General features: G+C 40.1%; 1 protein-coding gene across 1 annotated transcript in view; it reads left to right on the top strand.

Moving 5' to 3' along the window:
• Positions 1-951: 951 nt before the first annotated feature.
• Positions 952-22,049, top strand: part of marveld2b (MARVEL domain containing 2b) — a 28,377-nt gene continuing 7,279 nt past the window's right edge. Inside the window, exons 1-10 of the mRNA XM_078171079.1 lie at positions 952-1,014; positions 5,437-6,634; positions 8,511-8,546; positions 8,643-8,821; positions 11,501-11,672; positions 12,576-12,626; positions 13,792-13,882; positions 14,971-14,978; positions 18,632-18,696; positions 20,544-21,258. Coding sequence (XP_078027205.1) covers positions 5,459-6,634; positions 8,511-8,546; positions 8,643-8,821; positions 11,501-11,672; positions 12,576-12,626; positions 13,792-13,882; positions 14,971-14,978; positions 18,632-18,696; positions 20,544-21,258 — 2,493 coding nt within the window. The 5' untranslated portion in view covers positions 952-1,014; positions 5,437-5,458. The remainder of the gene's footprint in view (positions 1,015-5,436; positions 6,635-8,510; positions 8,547-8,642; positions 8,822-11,500; positions 11,673-12,575; positions 12,627-13,791; positions 13,883-14,970; positions 14,979-18,631; positions 18,697-20,543; positions 21,259-22,049) is intronic.

Genomic DNA, 22,049 nt, shown 5'->3' on the forward strand with positions numbered 1-22,049 from the left:
TCAGACTGGTCAGTTTCACTGCAGCGGGATCTGGGATCAGTTTCCTTCAATATTAATAACAGCAACAACCCAGAGTTTCTCTGATAACATGTGTAGAGTTTGAGTGGGGCTTTCTTTTCTTTTTCATTTTGCATAATAAAAAGATGAATATTTCTAATAGGCCCGACTGTTTCCTCTATTGACACAAGACAAATCTTAAGACGTTTTCAGTGGTCTTTGGCTGCTCTTAGTGGTTTTAATATTTAGTATTTTGTAGATTTCCAGTTTTATTCTGTTTTAAATTTGTGTACATGTAATGCTGTTTTCTAATTTCTATAAACAATTATTGTTATTTAAATTTCAGTTATCATTTGTGTGCCATCTCTCATTTGTACAACACCTGGGTTAAAGCCGGTTGTTGTTTTTAAACGTGCTATACAAATAAACTTAATTTGATTTGATTCTATACAACACATCGACAAGCCGATTACAGATAATTTATTAAATATGCTAAACATTAGAGTATTGAACAAAGCTTGTAGCTGTAGCAGGAGTGGGAATAGAAAAGTTAGGCTAAATAGGCTACTACTACCACTATTAGCCTACTACTACTACTACTACTACCATAATAATAATAATAATAATAATAATAATAACAACAATGAAAAAATAAGCGAGAAATTGCTCGCACCAAAGGCACCAATGAGTAGCCTACGGTTAGTAGTTCCAAATATGAAGTAGGCCTAACACATTAATTTCATGGACGAAATCCGTTTTTAAGATTCTGAAATTGATAAGTCGGATATGAGAGAAGACACTGAACGCATCGTGAGACAGGTCAGACTGGCCAGGTGAGTTTCACCGCGGCGGAGATCTGAGATCAGTTTTCTCTCCAGCTAATTAACCTAAGCTAGCCTGGAATTCGTAGTGATGTCTGACCTGAGATCAGCGTGAGAGTGGGGAACAAAGGGCGGTTGACAGACAGGATGTTGCTACCTGCTACACTGAGAAAAATAGACGGAGAACTATCAGCAGGTAAGTCAGCGTCTAAATATCGAATTAGTTGTGTCGTTTTCGCTTTTAATGGCAGGAATAGAGATTTGAATGTGTTAAAAAGCCGAATGACATGGGTTTGCCTTTGTTAAGATTGAATGTGCAGACTGAATGAGCTCAAATTTAACTCATCAGACCACCGACAAGGAGATCCTAGGGACCTATCTTCCTTGGCTTGTGACCCCTTCATGTAAACTAATATTTACTTGTGGAGTCATTTTTACTTTGATTTTTAGTCAAAGGGTAACAGTGTGCAGTATCAAAGTAATGAGTCAAAAAAAATTCTTATTCTATTAATAATTGTGTGGCATCTTCTACAAAATTATATACAATGGGGCATTCTGTTAGACATCAGTCACTTTCTGACAGCACCCACTTTCCATTTTTGCTCCATATTAACCCACATTCACCATCCACTTAATTAGGTAGGTCTACACCTGTTCAACTGCTTGTTAACACAAAAAGCTTATCTGCCAGTCACGTGGCAGCATCTCAATGCATTTAGTCATGTAGACATGGTCAAGACGACCTGCTGGATTTAAAACCAAGCATCAGAATGGGGAAGGTGATTTAAGTGACTTTGGACGTGGCATGGTTGTTGGTTCCAACAATGCCTTGTTGATGCCAGAGGTCAGAGCTCAAATCATCTCAGACTGGTTTCTTGAACATGACAACAGGTTCACTGTACTCAGTGGCCTCCACAATCCCAGACCTCAATCCACTATTGCATCTTTGGGATGTGGTGGAACGGGAGATTTGCATATTAGATGTGCAGCCGACAAATCTGCAGCAACTGTGTGATGCTATCAAGTAAATATGGACCAAAATCTCTGAGGAATGTTTCCAGCACCTTGTTGAATCTATGCCACGAAGGATTGAGGCAGTTCTGAAGGCCAAAGGGGGTACAACCCAGTGGCCAGTGAGTGTATGTCAGAGTATTTTAAAAACTGGTTTGGATTTCCAGAATGGCCATCCATTTTGGAGACAGGGGCCCTCAAAGTAGACCCATGTTGGAGTGTCACCCCATCTAAAGACACTGATATTGTCAAAAATCTTTAAAATAAACACATCAGTATGGTTCTTTGATTTTCAGACAGCTAACAAACAAGGATATACACAATTAAATGCAATTTTGGTTCAAAATAAATACTATGCAAATAAGATGATTTTGTGATTTTTTTTAATGTCATAGGATAGAAAATTCATTCTCCTCATCTCCATTATCTCTTCACTGTTGCATCATTACTTAGTAAGGTAGAAATTAGTGCATGACACCGTTTTCTGAGGCAATAACTCATCACCTGCAGAGACAAACCTTTATCTGCACACCCATGAAACGCTGTTGAATATTTAAGATTTACTTTGCAGCAACAGCAGTTTGTGAATGTGTGTCATCGTAGCTCAGACTGAGTCCTTCTACATTCCAGCTGACTCTGGCACAGATTTAACTCTAATTTAAGGTCATCTGTGCCTACAGAGGGTGTTTACTGGTAATAGTGGAATCTGGTTTACCAGTTTCACTTTTTTAGAGTTTACAAGCTTGGTGGCAGGATGTTTTGGCTATGGAGGACTATGTATCTGTGAAGATGCAATTTTAACTTGTGCCTTTGTGAAATCCTGAACTGCAGAAATTTAATAACTATATTAATGCTGCATCTTGTTACACCAACTACATATATATATATATATATATATATATATATATATATATACAGTACAGGCCAAAAGTTTGGACACACCTTCTCATTCAATGCGTTTTCTTTATTTTCATGACTATTTACATTGTAGATTCTCACTGAAGGCATCAAAACTATGAATGAACACATGTGGAGTTATGTACTTAACAAAAAAAGGTGAAATAACTGAAAACATGTTTTATATTCTAGTTTCTTCAAAATAGCCACCCTTTGCTCTGATTACTGCTTTGCACACTCTTGGCAGTCTCTCGATGAGCTTCAAGAGATAGTCACCTGAAATGGTTTCCACTTCACAGGTGTGCCTTATCAGGGTTAATTAGTGGAATTTTTTGCTTTATCAATGGGGTTGGGACCATCAGTTGTGTTGTGCAGAAGTCAGGTTAATACACAGCCAACAGCCCTATTGGACAACTGTTAAAATTCATATTATGGCAAGAACCAATCAGCTAACTAAAGAAAAACGAGTGGCCATCATTACTTTAAGAAATGAAGGTCAGTCAGTCCGGAAAATTGCAAAAACTTTAAATGTGTCCCCAAGTGGAGTCGCAAAAACCATCAAGCGCTACAACGAAACTGGCACACATGAGGACCGACCCAGGAAAGGAAGACCAAGAGTCACCTCTGCTTCTGAGGATAAGTTCATCCGAGTCACCAGCCTCAGAAATGGCAAGTTAACAGCAGCTCAGATCAGAGACCAGATGAATGCCACACAGAGTTCTAGCAGCAGACCCATCTCTAGAACAACTGTTAAGAGGAGACTGCGCCAATCAGGCCTTCATGGTCAAATAGCTGCTAGGAAACCACTGCTAAGGAGAGGCAACAAGCAGAAGAGATTTGTTTGGGCCAAGAAACACAAGGAATGGACATTAGACCAGTGGAAATCTGTGCTTTGGTCTGATGAGTCCAAATTTGAGATCTTTGGTTCCAACCGCCGTGTCTTTGTGAGACACAGAAAAGGTGAACGGATGGATTCCACATGCCTGGTTCCCACTGTGAAGCATGGAGGAGGAGGAGGTGTGATGGTGTGGGGGTGTTTTGCTGGTGACACTGTTGGGGATTTATTCAAAATTGAAGGCACACTGAACCAGCATGGCTACCACAGCATCCTGCAGCGACATGCCATCCCATCCGGTTTGCGTTTAGTTGGACGATCATTTATTTTTCAACAGGACAATGACCCCAAACACACCTCCAGGCTGTGTAAGGGCTATTTGACCAAGAAGGAGAGTGATGGAGTGCTGCGGCAGATGACCTGGCCTCCACAGTCACCGGACCTGAACCCAATCGAGATGGTTTGGGGTGAGCTGGACCGCAGAGTGAAGGCAAAGGGGCCAACAAGTGCTAAACACCTCTGGGAACTCCTTCAAGACTGTTGGAAAACCATTTCAGGTGACTACCTCTTGAAGCTCATGGAGAGAATGCCAAGAGTGTGCAAAGCAGTAATCAGAGCAAAGGGTGGCTATTTTGAAGAAACTAGAATATGAGACATGTTTTCAGTTATTTCACCTTTTTTTGTTAAGTACATAACTCCACATGTGTTCATTCATAGTTTTGATGCCTTCAGTGAGAATCTACAATGTAAATAGTCATGAAAATAAAGAAAACACATTGAATGAGAAGGTGTGTCCAAACTTTTGGCCTGTACTGTATATATATATGTATATATATATATATAAACATTTATTCACCTACTTCTTGTGATATCTGTTCATGTAGGAAGTTTTGAGATATGTCTTTGTTATTTCTGCCTTCACCCCAATACAGTGGACGTGAATGGAGAATGATATGCCAATCTTTATATATACAGTATGGAAGAAGTTAACAGGAATAGCCAATCAGATACAAGCATTTACCCTAAATCTCCCTCATTTTCTATTCTATGAAAAAATCCTGACATTTGTTCAGTAAAACGTTTTTGGGGTTTTTTTGGCAAGAAATTAATTTTATTTTTGTGAAATGTTAAATATATCAAGTAGAAATAAACACATGACATTATCAACTAAAATGACTGCCTCTGGTTGCATGCCTCTGCAAACCACTCAAGTTGCACTTACAGTTTTCATTTGTGTCTGTGAAAACGTGGATGCTTCACACCCATCTTCCCCCCGACAGCACAGAAGATCTGTACAATCAGCACAGTTTCAAGGTGGGCACTCAATTCAATATCAGACCAAAGTCACAGTGATCCTTGATCACCAAAATCTTATCAGTCCATTGTTGACTTCATGTCAATGTTTGTGCCAAATTTGAAAACAAACAAACAAAGGTTTTACCTAGATGTCATGTTCACAAGAATGAGACAGAGGAGGCCACAGTGACCTTGACATTTGATCTATGACCACCAAAATTGAATTAGTACATTGTTCAGTCCAAGTGGACGTTTGTGCCAAATTTGATAAAATTTTCTCGTGGCCTTCTTGAGATATCATGTTCATGAGAATGGGATGGACGAATAGCCTGAAAACATAATGCCTCCAGCCACAGCTATCAGCAGCGCAGCCGCATAGACATAAAATGTAATATTATTGTAACATAAACGTATGAAATAAAAAGAAATTGGTAATGGAAACCCAAAAAAGCTGTTGCAAGAAAGAAATATTGCTGCTAGAAAACACAGCTTTTAGTAAACTTAAGTTGTCATGTAATGCCACTGTAGGCCCATCTGTTGAAAGTAGATGGTTTTAATGTGCTGTGTTTTTCTCTGTAGTGAGCACAGAGTCCTGGTCCAGATGTCTTCAGGAGGAGTTGGTTCTGTCACCAGGTTTGACCGGGTGCGGGAGATCCCACACTATGACCAGGTACCTGTGGGCGCCTCATGGCAGTACTCGGATTTTCCTCCACCGCCGGAGTCCTTTCACGGAACATTGCCTGCCGTAAGCTTAGACCCCCTTCCCCCTCCCCCTCTACCTCAACAGTCAGCTGTTGGGTATGAATCCTTTTATCCCCCCAGCGATGGTGAGCCAGTGGAGCCCGACAGTGACGTTATGGACATTAAGCCAGTCCATCGCTTCATCCCTGACTCTGTCAAGGACTTCTTCCGTGGCAGTAACCGTGGCAGTAAGGGTGAAAAATGCCACACCACAGCAGGAGTCCCCTGCTCACCCCCTAACTCCGCCCCCCCATCTCCGTCCCTTCCAGGGTCCTATCGGGACCCCTATGGTGGCTCTGGGGGCAGCTACACCTCTCAGAAGGAGCGAGACGCACTGCTGCTGGGTGCTGAGGCCCTCGACTCAGCATCTGCAGTACCCACCAATCTGTCAGCCTTGACCTACCATGAGCGGGTGGAGGAGTACCATCAGCGCTACGCCTACATGAAGTCCTGGGCCGGCCTGCTGAGGATCCTGGGCTGCGTGCAGCTGCTGCTGGGAGCTGCTGTATTCGCCTGCGTCTGTGCTTATGTTCATAAGGACAATGAGTGGTTCAATATGTATGGATACTCCCAGCCACAGCTGTTTGGTGGGCTTGGTGGTGGTGCTGGTGCGTATGGATCTGGGGGTGGTTACTACACAGGCCCCAAGACACCTTTTGTCCTGGTGGTGGCCGGCCTTGCATGGATAGTGACCGTCATGCTGGTGGTTCTTGGAATGACCTTATACTACAGAGCCATTCTTCTAGACTCTTCTTGGTGGCCTCTCACAGAGTGCTCCATCAACCTCGTCCTGGCGGTGCTCTATTTAGCAGCAGGGATAGTGTATGTGAGGGACACCACTCGAGGAGGACTGTGCAACCTGCCGGTCTTCAATAACGGAATTAATGGGGCATTTTGTCGGACTGAGGCCGGCCAAACGGCAGCCATTGTCTTCCTCTTCATCAACATGGTGCTCTACTTCATTAGTGCAGGAGTGTGTCTGAAGCTGTGGAGGCACGAAGCAGCCAGGATGAGGAGGGAAGGGCTGGCACAAGAGGTTTGAAACACACGCATACACATACAAGCACGTTTTTGTATTCCATTGAGCACATTCATAAACACAAGGCATTCCCTACCCCCTAAATTTAACCATCACTAAAAATGCCTAACCCCAGCCCTTACCCTGACTAATACTCTCTCCACTTCAAAAATACAGTCATTTTAACTACAAATACGTACTACAGTTATCTGTTGGATAATTTGCTGCAGTGGCATGAAAAGTAGACCTGAAGTTGCTGTCAGTGCACATAAGCTTAGAAGGAACACTGTAAACATCCCTTAAAAGGTGATTGTCCATCTGTGACCTCGGCTGGGCTGTGCTGAGTGTACTTTTTTCCATTCAAAGCTTATGTTTAGGTTTTTGAGTGAAATGTTGATTTTCTGCTTTGTCATATTTTATGATGTCGTAACCCTAAAAAGAAAAAAAAATCTTGATACAAAATCCTCAGTTTAACTAAAATAATTCATTGGATTGAGGGAGTTAATATTTTTTAATCACATCAGTTTTCTTCAATGAATGAATGGATTAATGGCGCTGTTAGATTGCTGCTAGAGTGCCCCGTTAATATAAGTGCATGCCTCCCTTTCTGAGTGGCAAGCGGGAGAGAATGATTTTTTTTTAAATGCAGTGAAAATGTTTTTATAAAGCTAATCACAACAAATGAAGCAGATTATTTTGTTAGATTAAAAAGGTGAATTTTGGAAATGATTACATCTAGATGTTGCAATGCTCTGAAATTATAGGAAATTTTTGGATCACACGTAGCCACCCCTGGAATCTACTTCCATGATAATATTAGTGTAGCCTAGTCTTTATATGCAACTTTATAGATATACCAGGTTTAAATAGAATAAATAGACATGGGGGGAAAAAAGAATGCTGCACAGTGTTTAAATTTTGATGTCAGTGTCATAAATGTCTAACTTTTCAGCACAGCCCTAGACCTCAGTGCACTGTACGTTACTCCATCCTTATGCAAACCTTCGTGGAAAAATCAAAAATGTTACTTTCTACTTTTAATACTTGAGCAGATTGTATCTTGAAAGGTATTTTTATTTTATTTTACAGATGTTTATTTTCTGCCCAGACTGATAAAATATTTGCATTGCAAAACCAGCGTTCAAGTCCATTATTTATTTGCAGTAGAGAAGTGGAGCAAAGCAAAGCGGCATTGTTTGTTGAAATTGTTGATTCAAGCACTGTTTTTTGCCCAGGAAAACATTTTGTCATGTAAGTCCAAAATTAAATCATTTGGATCACTAGCTGTAAACATCTTGGTGGTTTAGACCAGGGATCTCATGCCCAACCCAATAGCCAGAATACATTTTGGCATTGTACATCTCTGCAAACCACAGATACATTGTATTTGTATGTTATTATGTAGTGGATACACTGAAACCTTGGGATTTAACAATGCTGTTGCTAATGTGTGGTAAGGTTTAGGCACAAAATCACTTGGTTATGGTCAGGAAAAGATCTTGTTTTGTCTGAAAATACCCAGTTTTCGGGGAACAATCCCTGCCTGAAAAGTAGCGATGTCTAGGTAAAAACAACCACTTTTCGTGGCACTATTTGCTGACAAACACAATATCCATTCAGATTTGTTGTTTGTTGGCCTCGAACGGTGGTCTGCAGGTATCTCGCCTAGGTTTGACCAACAGCATTACACCACAATGCCTCTTTCTAAACTTGACCTGACACACAGTTAGTTCAATGTGACTGCTTTCTCTCTCAACTGCAATTTAACTAAGATGTGTTTAACTAAACAGAAGAAGGTGTTCAGTCAGCTTCACCAGGAGAATACCCTGATAAGACTTTGGAAATTGTAAATATCTAATGAATCCCTCCCTGTCTCTTCCTCTCATAAACCTAGATGAAAACAATTGGATCATCAGTCCCTCTGTCCATAGTAAGTATCAAGGATTGCTTGCTCGGTGTTATAGCAGACACTGAATTGCACACAGTGCACATGAACTAAACAGGTGATTCTGTTTATCTGCTGTAGCTGGGCCCAGGCTCCAGGGCTTCAGATCCGACTCCTCTCCCCACTATCCAGCCAGACATCATGGATGCTGCTAACAGCTCTGCAGCTGCTCCTCTAAGGACGCTGGAGCCAGAGATCCTCAGAGGTCACATACCAGCGGGACACATCCCCAAACCTGTCGTTATAGCTGACTATGTGGCGTGAGTATTACCCTGTTAGTCTCAGTTTTTCAAAAAATATATTGCTGTCCTCTGACACCCTGGATATGAAAGCTCAAGTTCAGCTTCTTAAATATAAATGTCATGCATATACTGTGATGAATGAATTCTGGTAGGAAAGTTCTCAAAAGTATTTTTAAGAGATACAGATACATTAAGATACAGTCCCTGTCCAAGATTTTTTATTATTCTGTCTTGTTCGTGTTATTACTTTTCTGTTCAAATATACTGACTTTTATCAGTTTGTATGGTATTTACTGAAATAGTCCACAGGTTTCCATTGATACTGTTTTAAAGGAGAAATCCAGTATTTTGCACTTTAATCCCTATTTCTGGATTGTTTATGATGAAATAGAGTGGCTAAGACCAAAATAGTGATGATTGCTCATTTTCGGAGAATTTGGCTTTCCCCTGCCTGGCTTAACACTGCTGCCTATGGCAATGTGTGAACCTGTCCTAAAACCACCCTAAACGTTTGTTTTCAAAGCCATGAAACTCACCAAGTGGTCAGTGGTGTTAGGTGATGTTCTGACATAAAAATCGTATTGACTTGCTTTTGGAGTATATATATATATATATATATATATATATATATATATATATATACAGTACAGGCCAAAAGTTTGGACACACCTTCTCATTCAATGCATTTTCTTTATTTTCATGACTATTTACATTGTAGATTCTCACTGAAGGCATCAAAACTATGAATGAACACATGTGGAGTTATGTACTTAACAAAAAAAGGTGAAATAACTGAAAACATGTTTTATATTCTAGTTTCTTCAAAATAGCCACCCTTTGCTCTGATTACTGCTTTGCACACTCTTGGCATTCTCTCCATGAGCTTCAAGAGGTAGTCACCTGAAATGGTTTCCACTTCACAGGTGTGCCTTATCAGGGTTAATTAGTGGAATTTCTTGCTTTATCAATGGGGTTGGGACCATCAGTTGTGTTGTGCAGAGGTCAGGTTAATACACAGCCGACAGCCCTATTGGACAACTGTTAAAATTCATATTATGGCAAGAACCAATCAGCTAACTAAAGAAAAATGAGTGGCCATCATTACTTTAAGAAATGAAGGTCAGTCAGTCCAGAAAATTGCAAAAACTTTAAATGTGTCCCCAAGTGAAGTCGCAAAAACCATCAAGCGCTACAACGAAACTGGCACACATGAGGACCGACCCAGGAAAGGAAGACCAAGAGTCACCTCTGCTTCTGAGGATAAGTTCATCCGAGTCACCAGCCTCAGAAAGGGCAAGTTAACAGCAGCTCAGATCAGAGACCAGATGAATGCCACACAGAGTTCTAGCAGCAGACCCATCTCTAGAACAACTGTTAAGAGGAGACTGCACCAATCAGGCCTTCATGGTCAAATAGCTGCTAGGAAACCACTGCTAAGGAGAGGCAACAAGCAGAAGAGATTTGTTTGGGCCAAGAAACACAAGGAATGGACATTAGACCAGTGGAAATCTGTGCTTTGGTCTGATGAGTCCAAATTTGAGATCTTTGGTTCCAACCGCCGTGTCTTTGTGAGACGCAGAAAAGGTGAACGGATGGATTCCACATGCCTGGTTCCCACTGTGAAGCATGGAGGAGGAGGTGTGATGGTGTGGGGGTGTTTTGCTGGTGACACTGTTGGGGATTTATTCAAAATTGAAGGCACACTGAACCAGCATGGCTACCACAGCATCCTGCAGCGACATGCCATCCCATCCGGTTTGCGTTTAGTTGGACGATCATTTATTTTTCAACAGGACAATGACCCCAAACACACCTCCAGGCTGTATAAGGGCTATTTGACCAAGAAGGAGAGTGATGGAGTGCTGCGGCAGATGACCTGGCCTCCACAGTCACCGGACCTGAACCCAATCCAGATGGTTTGGGGTGAGCTGGACCGCAGAGTGAAGGCAAAGGGGCCAACAAGTGCTAAACACCTCTGGGAACTCCTTCAAGACTGTTGGAAAACCATTTCAGGTGACTACCTCTTGAAGCTCATGGAGAGAATGCCAAGAGTGTGCAAAGCAGTAATCAGAGCAAAGGGTGGCTATTTTGAAGAAACTAGAATATAAAACATGTTTTCAGTTATTTCACCTTTTTTTGTTAAGTACATAACTCCACATGTGTTCATTCATAGTTTTGATGCCTTCAGTGAGAATCTACAATGTAAATAGTCATGAAAATAAAGAAAACGCATTGAATGAGAAGGTGTGTCCAAACTTTTGACCTGTACTGTATATATATATATATATATATATATATATATATATGTATATATGTATATATGTATATATATATATATATATATATATATATATATATATATATATAAGGACTGTGGAATTTGTACCTTATTCACGAAGTAATATCTTAATGTCCAGTATAAATGGGAGGAATGATTATGACAAACAACTGTTTGAGTATGGTCACCTGACTATTGTTTTAAGGCAGACGGAAGTTGTGAGTCTATCCTAAGATCCTTATTCAGGAAACAGGAATATGGCATATGGTGGTAATCATGCCAGTAGTTGTGTTTGATTTTTTTATTGTCATCCTTAGGAACTAGTGCAAAGAGACTGAGACACATTCTCACATACAGATGTAGTGTGAATGTAGACAGAAGCCCAAGAAAATATATTGTCTCCTGTCCTCTTTCCACAGGAAGTACCCCAGCATCCGCTCAGAGGAGGAGAGGGACCAGTACAAGGCTGTGTTCAATGACCAGTATGCTGAGTACAAGGAGCTGCACGCTGAGGTTCAGGCCATGGCCAAGAAGTTTGAAGAGATGGATGAGATGATGCAGAACCTTTCCGCCCGGCCTTCCAGCCAAATGGTACAGCCCTCACTCCTCTCTACACAAATACATACACATACACACACATACATGCACATCCACACACACACAGCTGCAACCTCAGGGGCTGAAAAATGAATCCAACGCGCAAGTGCCAGAGACTGCAGTTCCTGTAGTAATGGCCATTTGAGGCTGGCTCCAACAGAAAGTCAATAGACCCCCATGTTAAAATGCCCAACTTTACAGCAGAAATAACTGTTTACAGCCTGGTATAAAACCATGTTTTTGGTCTCGATGGCTAATTTCCTGCTCATGACAGCTGATCAGGGGTTGAATTTTTATATAACTCACCCATTTAAAATTATTAAGGCTTATGAAAGGCATCAAAGTTATGCATAATTAAAGGTGTGGCTGCTTGGGTGCCATCTCTTAACAAGTCACTGTAGTAGTCACTATTTCAGTGTTTTTTCAGCTTATGATTGTTAATTGTAACATTTTGGTTGTAGCATTTGGTTGTACTAAAAGATCCTCTAAGGCCTTGGATAGTCAGTTTTTTCTGGAAGCAATTTTTGTTTTTAATGTTTTAAAATTAGCATCAGCATTTTCAAAGTTAACCATAGCTATAAATCAGCATGCGCCCAAGCTAGCAGCTAACATTTGGATTATCACCACACTGACCAAATATGGTCACTTCTGGCTCCAAAAATCCAAGATGGTGACAGCAAAAATGCCAAACTGAAGGCTTCAAAACAGGAGTCCACAAACCTATGGGTGATGTTACGGTGGCTACGTCCATTATTTTTTTATAAAGTCCATGGCACGCGCGTGCGCACACACACACACGCACACACACACACACACACACGCACACACACACACACACACACACACACACACACACACTATATAACAATGTCCAGTAACAATATCATTTTGTTTCAGGAAAAGGAGCGGATCAATGGCATACTAATGGAGTATCAGAGGAAGAAAGCTGTAAGTATACATCATAAAATGTTATTTATGATTCAGCCACTGTTACTCTCTGAGAGGCTGTTTCTGTGCCAGAGTGTCCAATTCTGTATTTTTTGATTGATTTATGGAACATGGTTAAAATACTGTTATTTTGTATTCTGAGTGAGCTGCCGAACTCATAGGCTACTTATTGTATATGGAAGGGGTTGGCAACTTTTACTATCAAAAGAGCCATTTTTGGCAGAAGAAAACTGCCACAAAACATATTTGAGCCTCATATTAAAGATAACACAGCCTTTTAGGATGAATTTAGCCTATCAACATTACTAATAGATCGAAATGTGCATTCATTAATAGGTTTTAGCACATTATTATGTTTTAGAACAGCATTAGCAGTGTCCCGGTACATAGCATTAGCAGCTGGCTTCTCCTCAGCTGTATCCCGGCAGCAGCGTTAGCAGCAGAGAAGCCGGACTCGCTCGAATGGTCCGCTGGAAAACCGAAGATCATGGACACGGCGACATGGCCCTGCCAAGGCAGCCGTCCATGGGCAAACAAATCAGTCTCCAGTGTGCCGCTGTCCAGCAACCTCAAATCTGTAGGGGAGGGGGGGCGGACACAACTCACAGCAGTATTTTGAATTTGAGTGCAGTAACTGTTTTGGCCACATTCTTACATACAGTGCCTTTAAAGGTTCTCTTAGTCTTTCTAAGCTTGAAAAGTTTTTTGTCACATACAGCAAACATCTCCTCGCGATCCGCTAGCTACATGTCCTCTGAATATGCTGTGAAAAAGTCCGGTCTCTGTAGGCAGTCCAGGCTCCGCAAATGGCAACAAAAACACTTCACTTCTGTTTACGTTCAACAGTGTTATCAAACACAACGGATTTAGCTCGCCTTTTAGCCTCATTGTAGCCTGTAGCTCTAACTGCCTCTCTGGGCACCACGTTCAAGTGTGCACGCTTGCACGAGACCGTGAGACATGGGCACCGCGTTCATGTGTGTGTGCTTGCTTTCGCTGATCTCGTGCTGGCTGGTTGGTGCAGCCTGGACCCAAATGCCATTACAGTAACCCACCACTAAAATTTCTTATATATTCTCTGACTATCACAGAGACTGTTTCTGATATATAGGAAAGGAAAGAAAGTAACACATTTTATTTAATGTATTTCTGTTTTTCTTGCCAGGACCCAACATATTTGGAAAAAAGGGAGAGGTGTGAGTACCTAAAGAGCAAACTCTCTCATATCAAACAGAAGATTCAGGAGTACAACAACAGCAACTAAACACTTTCATTAACTCACCTGGAATTCATATGGAGTCTGCAGCTATATAAGAGAACGTGCTCTGTCGCACAGAGAACAGAGTATAGGGACGGAGGCGGGTACTGAACTGGTAAAACCACAACTGCTGATTGTATGCCATTATCACATTAAAACATGATTACTGCTGTTAGGTGTCATCACAAACAGAAGATCATTTTCACAGCTTTAAACAACATCTATCAGTAGATAAATCAGTAGGAATGTCCTTATATACAGCAGCCAAAGGCTAAGAAAAGAAGCCTTATCAAAAATGTGACCTGAAAATCTTGTCGAGAGCTGGAGTGGGTCAGGTGTAACTAGAAATAATTGATAGGGTCTTCATTGTATATAACATCCAGCAAGCCCAACCTGTTCTCATATGCCTCACCGTCTCATGGAGATGCACAGGGCCTTCAGCATCTCTGTGTGATGCACAGCTGAAACACTTTGTCACATTTGGTTAATGTGAAATGGTTGTGGTGAACTTTAGGCAACAGAACTACTTGGTTAGGTTTAGAAGGAAAGATCACGTTTTAGGTTCAAAAAAGTACGTTTATTACTTTACTTAAGCGCACAGAGGTGCCAACAGCAGTTTGTTGTGGTTGGTTTATTTTAGAAAATACTTTAATGTATTGCATGTGTCAGACTGTAGAGGTTTAGCTGCTTGCTATGATGTTCATTATATGCTGCCATTATTGTTTTTTACATTGCATGTCTTCTATCCAGTAGTCTTTTCAAACTGTGAGATACAATGTGAACATTTATGAAAAGCTACAAACTTTGTCTCACCCTGTTACTGAAATCACAATGTGGTAGGCTATATATAATAGATGGCTGTTTTGTAATTAGTTTAAGTGACTCCTGTTGTAATCTCTTATTTGTACATTGATATGTTCCATTGTGTGTATTATTGTTTTGTATGATAATAAGTATGTCCTGCTGCTTTATGCCAATAATGAAGCACCCTTTTAAATACTTGTATTTTTCCAGTGTTTGACTTTAAGCATGAAGCTAACGCCCTGTTTGATTTACTTCTGTTACATCTGCTGTTCACTGTTTCAGTCCAACAGGTGCCCAAGCTCAGTTAGTCCAGGGCAGTAGGAATACTTAAGGGGAGCCAATGAAGTTAATAATACTATTGAAAAAAAGTACAATCAGAAAAAAATAATATTTTCATAATTAATATAGCTGTGGCCAAAGGCAAGAGATTTTTTTCAAATTTGGCAACGTCAACTTGGACTCAAGGAAGAACTGATTAGATTTTGGAGGTCAAAGGTTGCTGTGACCTCACAACATATGTTTTTAGCAAAACTGGAAGAAATTATAAGCCAAGTTGAACAATTGCACAGAAATGTCTAAGAGGATAAAATGATGAAGAGATGACATTTTATATTCAAAAGGTCAAAAGACAACTTCACTATGACATCATTATGTTACGAGGATACCTTTGATCGGATACTGAATTGGTAACACTAATGTTGGGTGTCCACCTTAAAACTGTTCTGACTGTATAGATCTTCTGTGCTGCTGGGGGTAAGATGTGTGTGAAGCATCCATGTTTTTACAGACATGGATGTTAACTGCACTGCAACTTGACTGGTTGCATAGAGGCATACAACCATGAGGCAGTAATTCTAGTTATTTACTGTAAATCCTTGTTGATCTATCCTTTATTATCATTGGTACAGCTAGAAATACAAAATATGCATAGCAATTGTATATAAAATAAATGTTTGGATCTATAGTTAGCTATATAAGAATACAGTCTGATTAACTGTATGCTGGTAATTATTAAAGAGCATTTTGGTTTCTTAAAGAAATTATAACCGCAACAATCTTTTTCTGGAAAACCATGTTCAGATTCTTGCCTTATTTAAGAATAATGGTCCAAATGTTATTTCTTTTTTATAATCTCTAATATTGTTCACAATAATTGCAACCACAGAGCAAAATGGACAAAATGTGTGTATGCATTGGATACTTAAGTAGGCTATCATTTGCAGCATTCGTGGTAGTGTACAGTAAGTAATTGAATCCCTCTGTAAGAATCCAGGGAGCTTTGTTACATAAAGAGGTGCGGCTCCCCTCCCTAATGATGTAATGAAATTTTCACCTCAGCAACACTGAATATTCTTTAAATCTAGAAAGACCTGGATAAACCTGGCTGCAGCAAAACGCAATTTCTAGCTCCATGCCAGTAAACAACTGTCACCCTCTTAAAATGGCTGCTGTTGTGGCTCTGCTGGTATACAGCCCGAAGGACTGGTTTTGTAAAGCCAAGGTGTATTTTTTTAACTGCTTCCCCCGGTGTCAGGTTTTGCAGCACTGGAGGCGTTTCCTGTTGATTTTACTTGGCAGAAAGGCTGGATCAACAGGTCAGCCTTTCTGCCTCAAGTTACATTAGGTTTTAATTTGAATTTTTAAAATGTTAGTGAGCAACTAGTAGCCTATTTATCACACTCAAAATCAGCATTTACCATGTTCAAATTATTTTGTAAAATAAATCATTAAAAAAAAAAAAAATCTAATGAGTAAGTAAGGTTTCTAACAGTCAAAAAGAATTGACCATACAGTTCTGTAGGCCTACAATTATTTTTTTAAATTGATTTTAAAGTAGCCTATGAATTTGAAGATAATGAAAAAAATACTGAATGTATGAAATATATTAGGACACTGATAATAAAACCAAAATATTAACATGTAGCCTATCTCCCTCTGTGTTATTGTTTTTGTCTAATGCCAATATTTTAATAGCCTAGTAATTTCATGCTGTAAGTAACATTATTTGTCATGGGGGTGGGTGGAGTCTCAGTTGAAGTGGAGTAAACTGGGAGCTACGGAGAGAGAGGACAGGTTAGTCCTGTATGACCTGGGGAGGAGCCCACATGATGAACCCACACCTGTAGGCGCGTGCCTTTGTACTCGCGCAGCCTATAGTACGCATGCGGCCGCGCTCCTAGGGTATTGTTTGCGTTCGTCACTGCTGTCTTCATCGGGATCAGACGGTTCATCATCAAAGGTGGGTCAAATTAAAACTTATAAGCTAATTTTGAGTGCGGAATGTAATAAGAGACAAACTGACTCGCTATTTTCAGAATATACAGCATTTATTAAAGCTTTTAAAGTCGTTAAAAACAATAGGCTACCTTCGTGAGAAAATATCGAGTTTAGTTAACTTACGCCATTTTTTAGAGATAACGTTAGGCCGAAATTTAGCCAAGAATTGTTTTACACCTGCGTTTGTTTGTTGAGCAGTTAGCTACACTTTGCTTTCTTAAATGGCAGATTGCCTTTACTCTCATCTTTACAGTGATGACAGCATGAAATGATCATTGGGCTTACTTTAAATGTGAATATTTAAATTATAGTTATTCGTTATTAGTCTGTTTTACTGCTGTGTGAATCCCCCTTGTAACTTCAAATGATTAGGAATGTAATGGCAACTCTAACGACTGAACGGTAGTCTAGTTTCGCTCTCTGTGAAACCAGCTAACCCTGCTCTGTTTGACTTATCAGCTGCTCTTTTTTGAAAACATAGTCTCAGTTTGTCTCAGTGTGTCTCCGCCCACTTACTGCGGCTTTGTTTCACCACAAACAATCCTGAAGTCCAAGCAGTAGGCTTGCCTCTTCTTTCGGTTGAATAGCTGAACAGCAGTTCACAGGTGAAGGTCAATATTTGAAGATTTGTTGTGGATGAAGTGAACTATCCATCATGCTGTAGCCTGAAACATTGACACATAGGCCTAAATACTAAAACACTTAAACATCTACAAATCAATACCAGATTTACACAAGCATAATGTTTTACATTTTGGCTCATTCATATCAAGGGCTGGGTATGGAACCTCCAAACCAGGGTTGGAAATTAGCACCAGCCACCAGCTAATTGCTGGTAAAATATTCAAGTGGCTGCTAGATTTGCTTCACTCACCAGCCAAAAAACAATGGCAATCGATTGGGTATCTGGTAGATATTGGGATCCACCAGTCACAATGGCAGGTGGACAAACAAGTTATTTTCCAATCCATACCTCTCGGTACCAACCAGAAGTTTGCCCAAAACACAGTATTACAAACTGTCAAGTACTTAAAGCTAACATTAACAATCTGGTTACATATGTGGTCTTGCTTATTTATCTTGAATGAAATATTCACATTCTTTTTTTCTTTTTTTTTTCACCTTTGGACAATTTTAGACTTAGACAGGTTTTGCACGACTGCTTGTGTTTGGATAGTGTTTAGCATAACATTTAATAAGTTTGACTAATTTTATTATAAAAGAAAAAGGTTTTATTGGATTTTTTTTTAAGCAAGGTATTACATAAACTGTTGTTTATCTACAAGTTTGCACTACATAACAGCAACACCGACAGAACTTTGAGGTGTCATCTAATTCAACCAGTTTCTCTGTGAATGTTTTTTTTTTTTTTTTTTTCAAATTGAATAGAAATTAGTGTAAGGAAAACCATGGCACTAATATGAATTATACTCATATGCTATAGAAGATAAAACATGCTACCTAAACTAAACCCAACTGTATCATCTTTATATTTATTTATTTCCTCAGTGGTCCCAAAAGGTAGCTGCATAGATTTGAGAAATAAAGTTGCTGGGGTTGTTAAAGAGGTCTGATAATTAGCATCAGATGCCTTTTCTTATGTTTTCACAATATCAATTGTTGTGTGCGTGTTTTTTTTTTTTAATTTTGGCAGGCGGTGTTCTAGTTGAATTTCAGTATGCCGGGTCACAAGCACAGCCCCCCACCATACCAGCCAAGTGGTAGCAAACAGTAAGTTGACCTACATTTATCCCTCACTACTACACTCTCACCCACATGTCTCAGACACAATTTATATTTTTACTTTTAAGACACATACCTGTGGGGCATCGGTGGCTTAGTGGTAGAGCAGACGCCCCATGTACAAGGCTGTTGCCACAGCAGCCTGGGTTCGACTCCAGCCTGTGGCCCTTTGCTGCATGTCACTCCCTCTCTCTCTCCCCCTTTCACGCTTGTCTGTCCTATCAAAAAAAGGCTAGAAAAATGCCCCAAAAAATATCTAAAAAAAAATACACATACCTGTAGCAGCTGAGGGTTTTACATTACAACATAATTGTTTAAAGGAACAGTTTGACATTTTGAGATTCATGCCTCTCCACAAAATAACCAACCATCAGATCTCTGTGAGTCTGTATAGACATGGTGGATACACACAGCTGCAATGATTAATTGATTACTGTGGTTGATTGACAGAAAATTCAGGGGCAACTATTTTCACAGTTGATTAATCATTTGAGTCAATTTTCAAGCAAAATTGCCAAACATTTAATGCTTCCCGCTTCTCAAATATAAGTATTTGTTGCTTTTCCTTGGACTGTATTTTAGTAGATTGAATTTCCCTGGGTTACTGGAAATTGCTTCTTGATGGCAAGATAAAGCTGTGAAAATATTCTCAATATAGTATATGTTTAATCTGATATTGATTGTTGTAGGTGGCTAAAATACATTTTGCTGCAGTCCACAATCACAGCAGTACATTGCTTATCTTCCATGTTGGACTCCAACCTATGTCTTCAAACTGAGGGCATGCCAACAGACATCTACAGGATATTATCCCACCCTGATCATGCTCTTGCCAGTGAGTTTGTAATCATGCCTTCAGGTCGGCGGTATTATGTGCCGGTGCGGAAAACAAACCGCTATGCAAATTCTTTTATCCTGTCTGCCATAAGGCTGCTAAATGCACAATTGCAGAATGAACTGTGATTTATTTTACCATAAATTATTGTGACCTGTGAATTATTTTGCTTCCTGCTCTGCTATGCTGTCACTGGTTTTAGTTGGTGCTGTTGTTGTTGCTGATGTGATGATGCTTGATTGGGGATGTTGGCTGTTTGTTGCATTGTGTTTTTGTTGCTATAGACAGAAATGAATTGCCCTTTTGGGACTAATAAAGCATTCTGAATCTGAATCTGCTGTATGTAATATGCTGGCTATGGATAGTAGCTCATACAGCCTCACTTTAAAAGATCCCAACTATTTCTTTAACATTACTCTGACTTGTCAGTGTGCATATATGGGTAATTTTATTGTTTGTTTTTTTTTTTCGCAGTAAGAGCTGTGTGATATTCTCCTATTTTTCTTAACCAACTCAGTGTGAAATTTTACTTTTTTGTGAAAATGGAGAAATCAGAAGCTTACACCTGTAGTTTTGGGATGGTTTATCTGGAATGATAAATTGTTACAGAGGAGCAAAGTGAATATATTACCCCAAACCTCCCTTTGTGATGTTAATCCCATCTGAATGGGGCTTAAGACAACAACCAGATTCCACAAAAATGTTGACCTGTTACTTTTATTAAACAATCAACCAAAAATAAGTCACCCTAAAATGAAAGGCTTGCATTATTAGTAAAACATTGAACATTAATTTATTTCAGCTTCATGTCAGCTTTGACCAGTATCACTGGCATAGCTGGTTTCCTTTTACATCAGTATTTAGACATGCCCGTGTATTTACATGTGTTTCCATGCTATATGTACAAGGCAGCAACTGTCAGGAGGTTGCAGACCATTTCACAAAGTTTGTTCTGTACAACACACATTGAGCACAGTCCCTCTGTCTTCTTCTATTACAGCCACAGCAGCAGACACAGGCACAGCGAGCTCATGTCCAACCCAGCCTTTTCCTACTACCCAGGAGATAAGATGCTTCACTTCTATCGCTGGACTTCCCCACCTGGTGTGATGAAGATATTGTGCATCATCATTATCATCATGTGTGTGGCTGTGTTTGCCTGTGTGGCCTCCACACTGGCCTGGGACTACGATATGAGCATGATGGGCCTAGGAGGGGGAGGTGGCTTGTTGCCAGGTTATGGCGGCTCATACGGCAGCTCATACGCCGGCACATATGGTGGCGCAATCGGTGGCGCTTATGGTAGCAGCCCATATGGAGGCGGCATTGGCTCCGGCACTGGAGGCTCCTATGGATATGGCTATGGAGAAACACAAATGGATCCCAAAGCTGGCAAAGGCTTCATCATCGCCATCTCTGCTATTACCTTCATAGCTGTGCTCATCATATTTGTGTTGGTTGTTTCAAGGCAAAATGCTGCCCGCTCATCAAAGTTCTACCTAGCTGCCATCATCATCTGTGCCATCTTGGCATTTCTGATGATCATCGCCACTATTGTGTACCTGGTGGCAGTGAACCCAACAGCTCAGTCCACAGGGTCTGTCTACTACAGCCAGATCCGCCAGCTGTGTGCCCAGTACCAGACCCAGACCCAGGCCCAGGGCATCTTCCTCAACCAGTACCTCTACCATTACTGTGTGGTGGAGCCCCAAGAGGTGTGATACGCTTGCTTTTTTTGGGAGGCCGTGGTAATGTAGATTCTATGAGGGGTCATATACTGTATAACTTCTTTACCAAAAGGAATTCATGATGAATCCAGTGGTTTGTGTACACAGGTATCACAGATAAAATATTCAGTTTTAACCTTATAGTCAACAGTTATTTTCCAATGCTAGCTAAAAGTGACCATAAAAATAAAAATATTGCTCTAAAAGATTTGGGGAAAAAAATAAGGGAATTGAGTGGAATCAAGAGTAGCAAATACTGCAAAAATGTTCATCTTGCTCACCATAGTTTTCTGTGTTTATGAATCTGTAAGTGATATTCTATGCAAGAAATCATGAGCAAAAACAAAAATTCTGCATGTGAAAGGAAATTATTTATCCCCTTTTCATTATGAAATCTACACTTTCCAATTCTCAACATTAAAGCTGCAATCGATCAGTCAGTTGATAGAAAATTAATTTCCAACTATTGTGATCAATTATTTCAGTCATTTTTCAAGCAAAATGTCAAACATTTGCTGACTTTAGCCTCTTAATGTGACACTTTGATGTTTTTCTGTGTCGTGTATAATAGTAAATGAGTCTTTGGGTTTTGGACTGTCAGTCGGACAAAAGAAGCAATCTAAAGATGTCACTTTGGAGAAAATTAGATCAGTATTTTTCAAAATATTTATGAACTAAACGATTCATTGTGAAAATTATCAGCAAAAAAATCAATAGTGAAAATAATTGTTAGTTGCAGCCCTACTGGACATGTACGAGAGGTACTGTAGATTCTGGAG

The sequence above is a fragment of the Epinephelus lanceolatus genome, chromosome 9 (genome assembly GCF_041903045.1).
Source record: "Epinephelus lanceolatus isolate andai-2023 chromosome 9, ASM4190304v1, whole genome shotgun sequence".
In the NCBI taxonomy this organism is placed as follows: domain Eukaryota; kingdom Metazoa; phylum Chordata; class Actinopteri; order Perciformes; family Serranidae; genus Epinephelus; species Epinephelus lanceolatus.